Source organism: Phalangium opilio, unplaced genomic scaffold, assembly GCF_054372755.1.
Source record: "Phalangium opilio isolate 3A_F unplaced genomic scaffold, DU_Popi_V2 ptg000079l_1, whole genome shotgun sequence".
Lineage (NCBI taxonomy): Eukaryota > Metazoa > Arthropoda > Arachnida > Opiliones > Phalangiidae > Phalangium > Phalangium opilio.
In genome coordinates this window covers 2242959-2255468 of record NW_028324187.1, presented here as the reverse complement: position 1 = coordinate 2255468, position 12510 = coordinate 2242959, and the positions used below count along the sequence as shown (strand labels likewise).

General features: G+C 37.4%; 1 protein-coding gene across 3 annotated transcripts in view; it reads right to left on the bottom strand.

Moving 5' to 3' along the window:
* The window catches only part of LOC149654156 (cyclin-dependent kinase 14-like), a 50970-nt gene that overhangs the window by 7205 nt on the left and 31255 nt on the right, over positions 1-12510 (bottom strand). For all 3 annotated transcript variants that reach the window (XM_089845549.1, XM_089845551.1, XM_089845550.1), the window contains 5 exons: positions 9512-9767; positions 9198-9382; positions 2101-2192; positions 1829-1908; positions 921-1015 (listed from right to left, as the gene is read on the bottom strand). In XM_089845549.1, the coding sequence (XP_089701675.1) occupies positions 921-1015; positions 1829-1908; positions 2101-2192; positions 9198-9382; positions 9512-9767 (708 nt within the window). The remainder of the gene's footprint in view (positions 1-920; positions 1016-1828; positions 1909-2100; positions 2193-9197; positions 9383-9511; positions 9768-12510) is intronic.

Genomic DNA, 12510 nt, shown 5'->3' with positions numbered 1-12510 from the left:
TAAGGAGCAAGTATGGGGGAAACAAGGAAATAAAACGGAACAGTCCGGTTCTTCTTTAGGTATGAATTCATTCAATACTCCAAAGAAAAATAAACTGAAGAAATTTTGAAAATTGAACCATTTTGTTCAGAGCTGGGCCTAAATTCGACAATCATTTTCATGAAGCAATGAAATAAACTCAAGGGTGAACTAAAACTTGGGGCACGATGGTTATGGGTGCACGTATGCGATCAAATACTTTTTTCATTCCACGAAGGGTCTGGATTCTTGGAATGAAAACCGTAAGCATCAATGTCATTTGACAGCAGTATCAACTGTGCAGAAAGCTTGCTTTCAAAGAGATTATGGTGCAAGGTGAAAGTGCCAACGGAACTAAAATGAACCCGTATAAAAAGAGGGCCATACAACCCTTTTGGATGAAGGGTCCAACTTCCTAGATCGGGTCGTAAGCGCGCGTAGAATTACAAAGTTGGCATTATACTTCGGAATTCCAGTCGCGATGTCAATATAAGAGATTTATACCACTAATAATGGACTATATTAGATGTATTTGTGGTACAGCGAATCGTGGTTATATTACGTATTTGATTGTTACTCAGTTTTACCGTAAACCGTTACTAGATATTAGCAAGGGAAATAAGATACAAATCTTTATAGTGCATTGGTACTTTGAGTACCCGCCTACTTCACGAAATACCATTCTTACACAGCTGAGAAGGGGAGAGAAAGATTCCCAGTGTCGCATCTACTTTTTTAATAGTATTAGTTATATAAGTAAAACATTCAACAAAATTTCTCTAGAAACTTGTAACTTAAACCGTATCTTTGAAATATTAACTTCTAATAGTACAAAATCCTCCCAAAATTCCAGTTAGAAAACTCGAAAAAAGAGAAAAATCCAAAAAGATCGCTCTACTCACCACATATTCAAAAACAAACGTCAGCGTTTCTCGTGTATGTATTATATCATGTAAGGTAACAATGTTTGAGTGTTTCAGGCCTCGTAGCAAAGAAGCTGGTAATAAAAAATACATCAGTATTAAAAAAAGAAGAAACCCAGCATAGAATAATTACGTCTTCAAACACGTAGTCAGTTTACCAGCAGACAACCCTTTCCTATATATCTACACACACAATTTTCTAACCCAACTAAACTTCTCTATACGCATCTTCCTTCTTTTTAATTATCCCTAAGCCTTGGCTACTTTTTACCCCAGATTCCCTTCAACCCTAACTTGAAAAAGCTTTAGTGGAAAAATCTATTCACGCGCTGCTCTTCCAGAATCCTTTACTAACCATCCTACCACGAACAAAACAAGGTGTTCGTCTCCTACAGCAGTGTAATACAGGAAAGCTTATACAACGTTTGTTCGTTTATGCATAGGCCCAGCTTTCGCTTTATTAATCAACTACTCTCAAACAATATTCGCTTAGACTCAATTAATTCAGCATAAACCTAAACACAGCCTTTTGATAAACAATTCCTACAACTTCCACTTAATTAACGAAACCACTAGGAATACATTTAAATCAAGGAAGTAGCGAAAAGGCATTTATTTAAATAAGGGCGATTCATCAAAAGTTTTCTTTATTAGATAAAAGAACGCTTAATTTTACTCGGTCCCACTACCATCCTCTTCGTTTTTGCTTTTTAACAAAAGGAGTTAGGCTTACGGAAAAAATAAGGGGGATGGGTTGACAAGCTAATATTTAACGCGCGAGCCCAGACTGATAAGCGACGTTGTATCTTTACTCATTTATCTCCGCTTACACGCTAAGCCTAACCAAAGGCCTAACGCTAAGATAATATTAAAGAAGTATATCATACCTTCTCTGATGGCAGTAAAAGGGGTTCCCTCTTCAGTCTGAAGGCGAATTTCTTTAAGGGCAACTACTTTGTTCGTTAAACTGAAAAAAAAAGAAAGAAAATATCGTCCAAAAATGATTAATATATTTATCGCGTTTTGTTTAAAACAACTTCTAAAAATCATTTTTATGAACTAAGAATAATTATTATGTATTTTAAAGAAGAATTTGAATATAGCGTGTTATAACGCTGTTAATTTTTGTTACAGAAAACTTTAAAATTAAATTACTTACTTGCTGAAACCTTTGTAGACCGTAGCGTAGGAACCTTCCCCAAGTTGTTCCAGTTTAATATAAGATTCTGTTTGGCCGAATGATAAATTATTCTGAAAATATCAAATAAAGCATGCAAATTTGTTAGTCAAAGTACGTCAACGTTTCTAAAAGTGCAGATAGACAAAGTTTTGTAAATATATCGTCGTAAACCATCAGCGTATTTTATTTCAAAAAGTAATTGAGTATGGAGGTTATACATGTACGTCTTTATCCTAACCTAAGCCGACTATATCAAGTTAGACAACCGTTCATATATGTATACGGTAGCGGGAGGATATAGGATAATTAACCCTTAACGAATACTGATGTTTCCCAGTTTTCCCCTCAGGGGTTTGAACCCTACCTTTAAAGTATAGCTTTTTAATTGGCTACTTTTCTAAATAAGCGATCAAAATTTTCCTTGCCGGGAAAGCGCATAAAATTTCTCTTCCATTTGATTTTTTTCTTTCCACCTAAATCCCTTAACTATATTTGAAATAAATACGATATTTTGCAACTGGTATGTACAGTATACTTCTAAAAGGTGCGTGTTGCAAAAAGGATACGAGCTCTAAAGTAGTCTACTCTCAACCCACCCAAGAACTCGTGACTCCAAAGAGGGGGCAAAACTTGTCAACGGTCTAAATCCCTGGCAAATCCCTCCATCCTTCATCCGGTACATTTCTACTGCCATTGGATGGAATACACGCCTTATACCCTATCTCTTCCCACATCAAGTGTAGTAAGGGGGTGGGAGAAATAGACCAAATTCTCTACGAATAGACCTTTTTCCCCCCTTTTCCCCTCAGAGCGAGCTATAGTTCCGGAGAGAGAGATAGGCATGTAAGCGTTGAAGGCAAGGAATTGAGGATGAATATAAGGATATAATCCAGATATATACATAGGAGATTTTTGAATTAGATACGACTCGTTACTTCATATATCATCATCTCTCTCCAGGATCAGAGACTAAAAGATTGTAAAATATGATAATTTTCCAATTGCAATTTATGTTTTTTTAACCCTGGTGATTTTCTAGATGGGTATCTGTTGAACATCAAATGCGAAGTAAGGTTTCAAACTTTTTTAAATTTAGATGTTAAAAATGCATTTAGAACATTCGGTAGAGAAACTGGACACATACACTTCTTTATTTACTTTTTGCTAGGCCTTTTTTTTAAAGGTACCAGACAATACAGAACAGAACCGACTCCAGCAGACGTTTAATGGGGAAAGAACCTTTCTTTTAATAAGAGTATCGGCTGAATGGGGAAGAAGAGAAACGGATAGAAGTCATGGAGTCGCACCAATTAAGAGCTAGTTCCTTCCCTAACTTGTCAGATGCAGGGATCATTAGGTTGACATCGAGATAAATGCAGATCAAAGGGATTTAAGAGACGGGAAAACTAAGCCCTTCTCTATACTCTAGTCTTTTAATCCAGGGAGCAACTCTCTTCCGCCGTTGCACGGTGTATCTTCCCTAGCCTTTCTTTCATTTGAACTCTTCCGGGGTTTGGCCCCTGTAGACCCCAACGCACTATGCTACTACCCTGAGTGTGTTTTTTTATTTCCTGAGGCGTTTCATTTGACTTTGTTTCGAATCCATGGCACCATCCTTAACTAAGCCTCGGCTAGACTATTTCCCCAGTGTTAGTAAGTTTTTTCTAGGGTTTTGTTTTGGAGAGAAAGTAATGTCTCTCGAAGAAAGGAGATGAAATTCACCTTCAGGCTAACTGTAATTGCGATTTTAGTTTTTGTAGCCCTTGACTAACAGCATAAGTTTATAAGATGTTCAATAAGTACTTCGTAATGCTAGAGACTTCCTATTAGTCCGTACTTGGTTTTTGACAGTGGTGTTGCTTTACCTCGAATCTATGACCTACGTCACTTCATGACAAGCTCCAGTTTGTAACCAGTGACAAACTTATGGAACATACCTATGCTAACAGGTATACAAAAGCAAAAGAGAAATGGAAGACAAGATCAAATACGCGGACGACAATGACCAACTGAGTCTGAGGTATTACGGGCAATATAGAAACGACAACCAATTTGAAAAAATAAAATGACATTTCATACCAACTGTCAACTTAACCACACACACACACACCCAAAGTCTATAAATTGAAGTTTGAACCATTTGAAAGCGAGGCCTGGGGCCATCACATGGAACTCATCCCGTATAACATCCCCATCCCCCATCCTCCTTCGAAACTCAAAGTATAACAAAGATACATTTTAAATCTCCCACAATCTCATATTACATTCAACAGACTCGTAAATCTTTCTTGATACACCAACCAACAGAGTAACTCTATTCCCACTCTCCTTCTACTAACATTGGGAGTAAAATAAAAGAAAAATAAACGAGATACAGTACGGTAGATGTAACGTGGCGCACCAAAACCGAATCAACTTAAAAATCCCCGTTTCTACGAAATAAATAAAACTAGGTGGATTTTCGAGCAATGGGAAGGGGAAGAGGAGAAGGGAAATAGGATGGAACTAAGAAGAAGAAGAAAAAAAGACCATTTCTCCGCAATAGGAAATGGCGGACGCGGGAGGCTTAATCCCCAGGAGAAAATAACCCCCCTCTACTATCCCCTTAAGCAATAAAACTTTAAATTCCGTGGTATAGTTTGGTCTATATTGCTCGCTATATTGGCCAACGGTATTGTACACGTCAAATAAGGTATTAAAGTAACGTCCATCAACTTGTAGATTCTATTTACTTTAAATTTGGTCAGATACCAAAGCTATACGGTACCAGACCCTCACTTTATGTTAAAGTAGGCGATTTTCGATGTACTTTATATATAAATACGTTGTATTAATGGTATATAGGATACTATGGTCCAATGGGATTTAAAAAGCATATATTCTTCCCATAAGAGTAAAGTCCAGATTCGGACCTCTAATATCTCTTAAAGGAAAGGCCAATATATCTTTTATCTTTCTGTTAAATAAATATTTGAAAATGGAAATACATTAAAGGAGATGTGGTAAAGCATCTTGTGTACTTCATAGCGTGTTCTAATGCGTAGTTTTCAGGAAGCAAACTTAGTTTCTAGTATCTCCTTTTAAACCGTATATATAATAGACATATTGTTCCAATTTTAAATAGTTATTATTTTGTATGCTGTTAAACACCAAAAAATTTAGAAAGATTATATCTCAGACCTTTCCATTCACTCCTAGAGAATTTCAAATATTAGGCCTTAGTAACACCTACGTAGATCCGAAATCAAGCCCCCTTACTACAATAAACTAATAAACCTAATCCCATTTACTAAATCTATTCCAAGTTAAATTAAAATACTATTTCAATCCCACGTCCCCCCCAATCTCATATATATTTGCATATCAATTTTTTTTTTGCCCACCATGAACGGTGTACCTAATCCAAAAGAATGCGGCGGCTAAGGTGGGCGGAGATACGTGGAACCAAAGCACATTTTGCGTTTCAAGCTTTATTAAGCAACACGCTTTCAATTCCTTTAATCAGAGCGAGTGGAAAACGAAAAAGAATGCTCAAGTTCGACGTGTTTGTTGTAATAAAGGAATATACGGGGAAGATGCTAAATTCGGTAAAGGGGTGCTTTGAAAATCACCACTTTATACCCTTGAATGTATTGGGTTAAGTTAAAGGAAATGTTTCAATTCAAGAGAACAGAAAAAAAGTGGTGCACCTTAAAGAGGAAAAGTATAGCAAAGGCTTAGTATTAGCACCACAAGAGAAAGTGTTGCCATAGCTTGGACCAATTCAGTGGGCAACCGCCCACTTTCACGCCCCCCCCCTTCCCCGGTTAATAGTCCCTTCGCGTGCCAGCTTTTGACACCCAGGCTAAACGAGAATCTCGAGAATTACCGGAGAACTTTTTTCCAGGCCTTCTTTCTTTCCTTCCTCTGTTAGCTCCTAACTTTGTGGCTAGCTTGAGTTTTTTTCTCCTTCTCTCTCCCATTCTGTTTCTACAGCTTGTGCAATTGATTTTAGGCTAGTGTTTCTATTTTCTTTTGACAGGGGCAAATTCATCGGCCAATAGAAGAAAGGCTAGTTTAGGAATCCATTTGCAAGAGGTTAGATCCTATCTAAGCCTAATCAAATCCACGAATGGATTAATTTGTCCAAAAAATACTGCATAAATTTATAACTCAAATATTGAAAGCGATATTTCTACGTGACAATTTTTGTTAATCAGAGATGGGAGTTCGTTTTAGTAATTAATACAACTATATCAATGACTACAGAAATATTCATAAATATGCATAGAGTGTCAGTAAATTTTAGGCTTAAACACGTAAAAATTTAAATTTACATTAATCACCACCAATAAAATTGACCACAAGTTTTGAATCTGTAACATAGACAGTAAATTACAGTTGATAAAAACTCAGTTTTAATTTCACAGCCCACTAAATACGCTTAACGTTTCAGAAATTTAATACAAAATGTCTCCTAATGTTCCAACATGAAACAAAAAACCCAGGACTAAATTCAAACTCTTTCCCATACATTACGCATTAAGTTCCCGCCAAATTTAACTTTTAGACAAACGTATGTGTAGGGGAAAAAGAAAAAGAAAAATATATATTCAAATTGCGAAGGGAAAAGTCGAAGATTTCAATTTAAAATATTTGCGGCATTTCAATTTATTTTAAAGCGTCTAGAGACTCGCGATTTTTTTTATATTCCTTCGTCTCTTTCCCACTAGCACTAAACCCCGCACTTTTTTCGTGCCCTTTTCCAAGTTTGTAGAAGTGAAAAAAGAATTATTCAAGCTATTTCTCTCGAGGGGGTAAAGGTAAGGCGGGAAAAAATCTTCCCCTCTTCTAAAAACTATACTTATATTCCCTATTTCATCCGAGCGATAGAAAGACCAAATTACTCTAAAACCTTAAAATCAAAAAGGTAAAAGTGCGGAGAGGAGAGATTTTTTAGCTTAAATTAAAACTCGCTTTTTTTATCTACTTCAAAAGGGAGTGATAATAATTTTTAGGAAACATTTGAAATACATTAAAATTTTATTTAGAGTATTTGGTGTCTCACTTGAAGGGAGTTTAAAAGAATTTCTTTACTTAAATATTTAAGTTTTTAATTTTAAATTTAAGGAATTAACACTAAAAAGGTTTTAGTAAAAATTATGGAAAGACGACTTACAGGGGTTTTGAACCTAAGCTATTTTCAATGGGCCCCTGTAGAACTGTTTAACCACGCAATACACCAATGCTCAAGGCAAAGCTATCATCCAGGGGCTAACGTAAATTTCGCATAAATAAAAATTATTTTTAGAAAAATATTTATAACGTCTATGAGTTACATTATTTTTGGCCCACATTCGGTAACAATTTCCCCCAAAATATCTTATAAGGAGGGGTGTTTTAGGGGGCAGAAACGTTTAAGGGGGAATTGAAGAAGAAAGGGTCACTGTGAAAATATTGGTTAGGAACGGAAACCAACTCTCTAATGGACTTTACGTGTTGCCACAAAACTGACCTTCCCAACCGGAAAACGAGGGCCCCAGCGCGCGCCTTCAAAGGTCAAAAGGTTATAAATAAACGGGATTCGCCTATAGAATCCGAACATTTCGTTCCGTTCACGTCAGCGTGCGTGGAGCGAGTTCTTTTCTCTATCCACGTCCGATGCGTAAAACAGGACCAATTATTTTATTCTCTTTCTACTGTTAAGAAGGAAGTTTATGCTCTGACCAAGGCTTAACTCTCAAAAGGCAGCCAAGGCTTAACTCTCAAAAGGCAGCCAAGGCTTAATGGGGGTTACATCTAAAAACGGGGTTTATTTCATCAACTGAATATAGCCAAGTGACGTGTTCTACGTGACCACAAGAAGGTTTGGCCTAGAATATACATATGTAAATAGTAAATAATTTTAAGCACGGCTTCCTATAAAACCCAGTTTTTTCTACTGTTGTGAGGGAACCATAAATAGAGGAGAAAAAAAACATATTTTGATTGTTCTCAGAAGTTATATGGGTTCTTGCTTCAACATGGCATACTTCATGAAGTTGGCAAGACCGTGGCTACAAAGGCCTAGATTCGGGCAGCACTTCTATCAAAGCGTACGATTATATACTTCTGATTTAAGTCGCGTTCTATATCCCAAAAATTATAGCTCCGGAACAGAAAAAAATACTAGGCGTACTTCAAAAGATGTTCTATAATTGAATTTAGTCTAGAGAACCATCCACGTTATAACGTTTGGCATCTAACAATAGACGTGCTAGACAACCCAAAATGTACTGAATCCTGCATGCTGCTCTCCCACAAATCTCATCATATATACTCGTCTCGAGAAAGATATTCTCCTACAAGTCCAACCTCCCCCACCTTATATAAGCCTACCTTAATATCTCTACAAGGTCTAGTACAAAAGTTATCCTATTTCAAAAAGGGGCTGAACAACGCGCTGAAAGTTATTGTTAAAGATTTTTCATTACATCTAATGGAGAGGGATAAAAAATTGGATGGCTGTTAAAAAACCATTTGCAACAAGGGGGAATACACCGTGTTAGTCCCATATTTTAGGCCTTGGCCATAGAATCAATCCCACGATACCCATCGCTAAGCCTACTTTTGGTACTAAACCCATAGGATAAAAAACTAACCCAACCTATAGTTTTCTTTCTGATGTGGGACATTAAGGATAGCAGTCACACTAACACCTGATGTAATTTTTTTTTCTCCCTTCCGATTCTTTGGGATAAGGGCTCTACGATATTGGCAAAAAAAATTGTACTCTTGTAGAACTACATTTTTTTAGAGTGCGCGCTGGGGTTGAAATTTAATGGTTTAATCCCGTAGATGGGGAGGGGTATTTGCAGTTGATTTCAAAATTTAAAGGGATAGTAGAATGTAATTTTAAGATAACAGATTTTTTAAATGCTTCTCAGAACATGCATGGGACATTAATATATCAAAGGATTTCTTTTTTTCAAGGTTCAATCGAAATAAGTGTTTATTTATCTTTCTATTTATATGTAGTGCTACAATCCCTTTAAAATTCCACAACCATTCTAGAGATATGTGGGAAGAAGTATTTTAACAAAGAAATATGGACTTACGTCAAAGGTTGGAAGTCCAGAAAAGCGACTTGATTTGAGTCCCTCCATGTTACCAAAGAATTCGGATTTTGGACGTGGTGGTTTCCTAGGTTTAGGGTCGTTGGCGTTGCCATTATTGCGGTTGGCATCCACTTCCCTGCTGACCGTGTGCCAGTCACCACCTGACCATTGGCGTTTGACTGTATCTATGAATTAAATAATATTATTATAATAATATAACACATATTCTAAATCGCTCTTAATTCCAAGGCATCTTTGATTAATTAACTTGAGGATAGGTTGATAGATTGGTATCAAAGAGTGCAAGTACTTACTGCAAGGTTTCTGGTAGCATTTGTCAAGGTTACTATAACTGGAACTGGTCCTGGGCGGAGGTGGTGGTGGAGGGTAATCTGAACTGGACATGAAGATATTGCCATTGGGTTCCAGACAAGACAGGGACCCGACCCCGCCATTGTTGCGGACGTTGTCGACTGGGGCGGAACGGGGCGGACCGGGATAGACCAGCGGCGCGGAAGGAGACGGACGCATTAATTCACCGTTCATCGTCACTTTAGTCACTTCCACATTCTATAGCGTAAAGACAAAGAGTTAAGAGATTATAAGTAAATAAAAAAATTAACAATACACTTTCATAATTAACCAGGAATAAGTTGGTAAAGCAAACTTTATACTAAAGGTTTACACGTGCGTCTTAGACATTTGTCCTAGCTTCCCGCGTTAAATAAGTTAAATATAGAGAATGGGAAACGAGCGAGAAAAGGGTCGATAGACAATTTCAGTCTTAATTCACGCTTTACCTATTCCCCGCCTTTGCCTCAATTAAAATTACCCCCCGAAGTGGAAAGGTTGGCTACGGTTTCCACCTCTTCACACCAAAAGACTCGATTGAAATAAAAGGTAATATAGCGAGCGTGTTAATCAACGATTGCACGGACGTATTGGCACTATTCGAGGGGTTTCGCAAATTGGCTTAGCTCTAATTACGAGTCCCGAACGCGGAGTTCCCGGTTCAGGATGATGGTGCATGGGCGCACCCTGGTCACGTGACTGAATAAGTTTAGTTCAACATATAGGCAGTAAGGGATTACCATGGAACACAGAATGAAACATTAAAACTCGATTGTGTAAAGTCGTTCCGCTCCATAGCTACTTTAAACTTCACGATGCGAATTAACCAAGAGCCTTTAAGTATACATAAGGTATTGTCTTTCCAGGCAATTTTTCTTCATTGATAATTTAAAGTGAACGGATAGCTAAAGAGTCATTGTTTCTATTTACTCGTTTGTTAAAGCTATTATATAAATTTATTTTTTTAGTTTAGTGTTATACATCGGTTTAAATCGCAATATTATTAAATTTAAAAGGCGATTGTTAGGCTTATATAAATATTATAGTGTGCAACTTTAAGATAACTCAAAATCACGGTTGAACAATTTTTAACGGCTTCATTGTCATTTACTACAGTGGAATCAAAACGCTAAGCATTTATTGTGGCAGTGGCTCCCTTACGGCGTTATTATATCTGATTAAGTATTTAAAAAAGGTCTTTGCAGTTCTCGAAGCAAACTATGGTTAGTCGACTGTCGTTGCTTTGAAAGGGAACCTTCAAGACGTTCAAGAGCTTCCTCTAACTTGGAGTGGTGTTTGGGAGCGTTCGAATCAGGTCCTCTTATTTTATACGTAATAAGAACACAAGCTTTGCATACCACAAAGTGGGGAAGCTTACCAGTATTCAATACAGTACAATGGGAATATAATAATATTTCATCGTAAAAATCCCCTAAATTGCAGGAAACCTTGATCAAATTTCTCCCTTTTCCGAGAACTCATCTCACATACATCTCTTGGCGTCGTCATTCCCTAATTTCGCCTTCTTCATTTAACTTTTCTCCCCCTCGGGTCTTCTCTCTCTCTCATCAATAAACATGAGAGGTATGTCCAAGTATTCAACCTTCCCTTTCTCCTAAACGCCTAGGTTTATTTCTCTTTTTAATTTCGGATCTTCCTCGAGGCCTAACTTTGTCGGGGTTACGTTGTGTTCCGTAGCGTGCCTGGTGCGCATGTAAGTGGCCCTGTGGCTACGCGTTCCTTTCTGATTCACTGACTGTCTTTCGCGCCAAATCCCTTCTCCAACAGCTTTTGCTAATAAGTTAGCAAACACTCGAGTCGTTCTTCCGTTCTAACTTGGCATTGCATGTATTACGGCATGTTTTCAAGTGGAATTTCCATGTCCTTCAAGATTTTCTCTATACACCTGCGCTTTTTGCAACCTCATAGTGAATTATCAATGTATTTAATGAAACTAAATTATATACCCTTAAACTAAAGACACAATTAATACATAGCTATGGTTATAACCCATGGAAAATTGATCAAACTATATAACTAAACATCAAACGTTAGTGGTCAATATCCCCAAGGTTACGTAGAAGTTAATCTCACCTCCCGCTGTTAAATACTTAATTTGTTTTTCCCGCTGTGAAACAAGTAATTCCACACACTCCCCTACCGAGCAAGTTCCTTCAATTAACAAAATGAGAAAGCAACGTAGGGTACGCCAAAGTATGAAATCCCGATAATAAGATATCCGCGGGACAGAAAATTATATCTTTTCATGCTCTATATAACAGTTCAGTACAGTTCTAGCGTAAATCTACACCTTTAAGAATACGGTGGAGGCTTGCACTGAGGTAACGGAGATCGCGCGTGTCCACCAAAAAGGTATTAAGGGAATTGAGCCCCCAGTAGTGTGGCAGGGAAGGAGGGACGTTTTACGGCTCTTTCGAGTTGCGGATTCTACCTGCCCTATACTACAACGTTTTCCAAGAAAGGTAACCCTTAAGAAACCTTATCGAAACCAGTATAGAACCAGAAGTGAAGTACTTAAAGTGTAAGGTTGAGAATATTGTACGTCAAGCCACAGTACAAGATGTGGAAAACCGTAGCCATTAATCCTTACTTCGTATATAAACTTCTAATAATAAAGGGAGATACCCATGTCTATAACTTCCTGGATCTTTTCAATGATTCAAGATGTTGGGAAATGTAGCTAGCCAGAGATAAAATAGAAACGTCCGCTACTGGTAGTCTTATTAACGATTCTGTCCAAAGTTTCGCTACATGAAGAATTGCACCTATTTCCTTGAAAACATCTGCCGGCAACAAAATCGAAATATGCAGAATTCTAAAGCAGAATTACTTGAATTTTGTAGAATTTTCTACTGGTTCTACACCACACCAATAGATTTTCATTCGTAAGGAATTTTAGTTCCCACGTCGGCAGTAATCTTGAAATATAAATAAGGCAAGC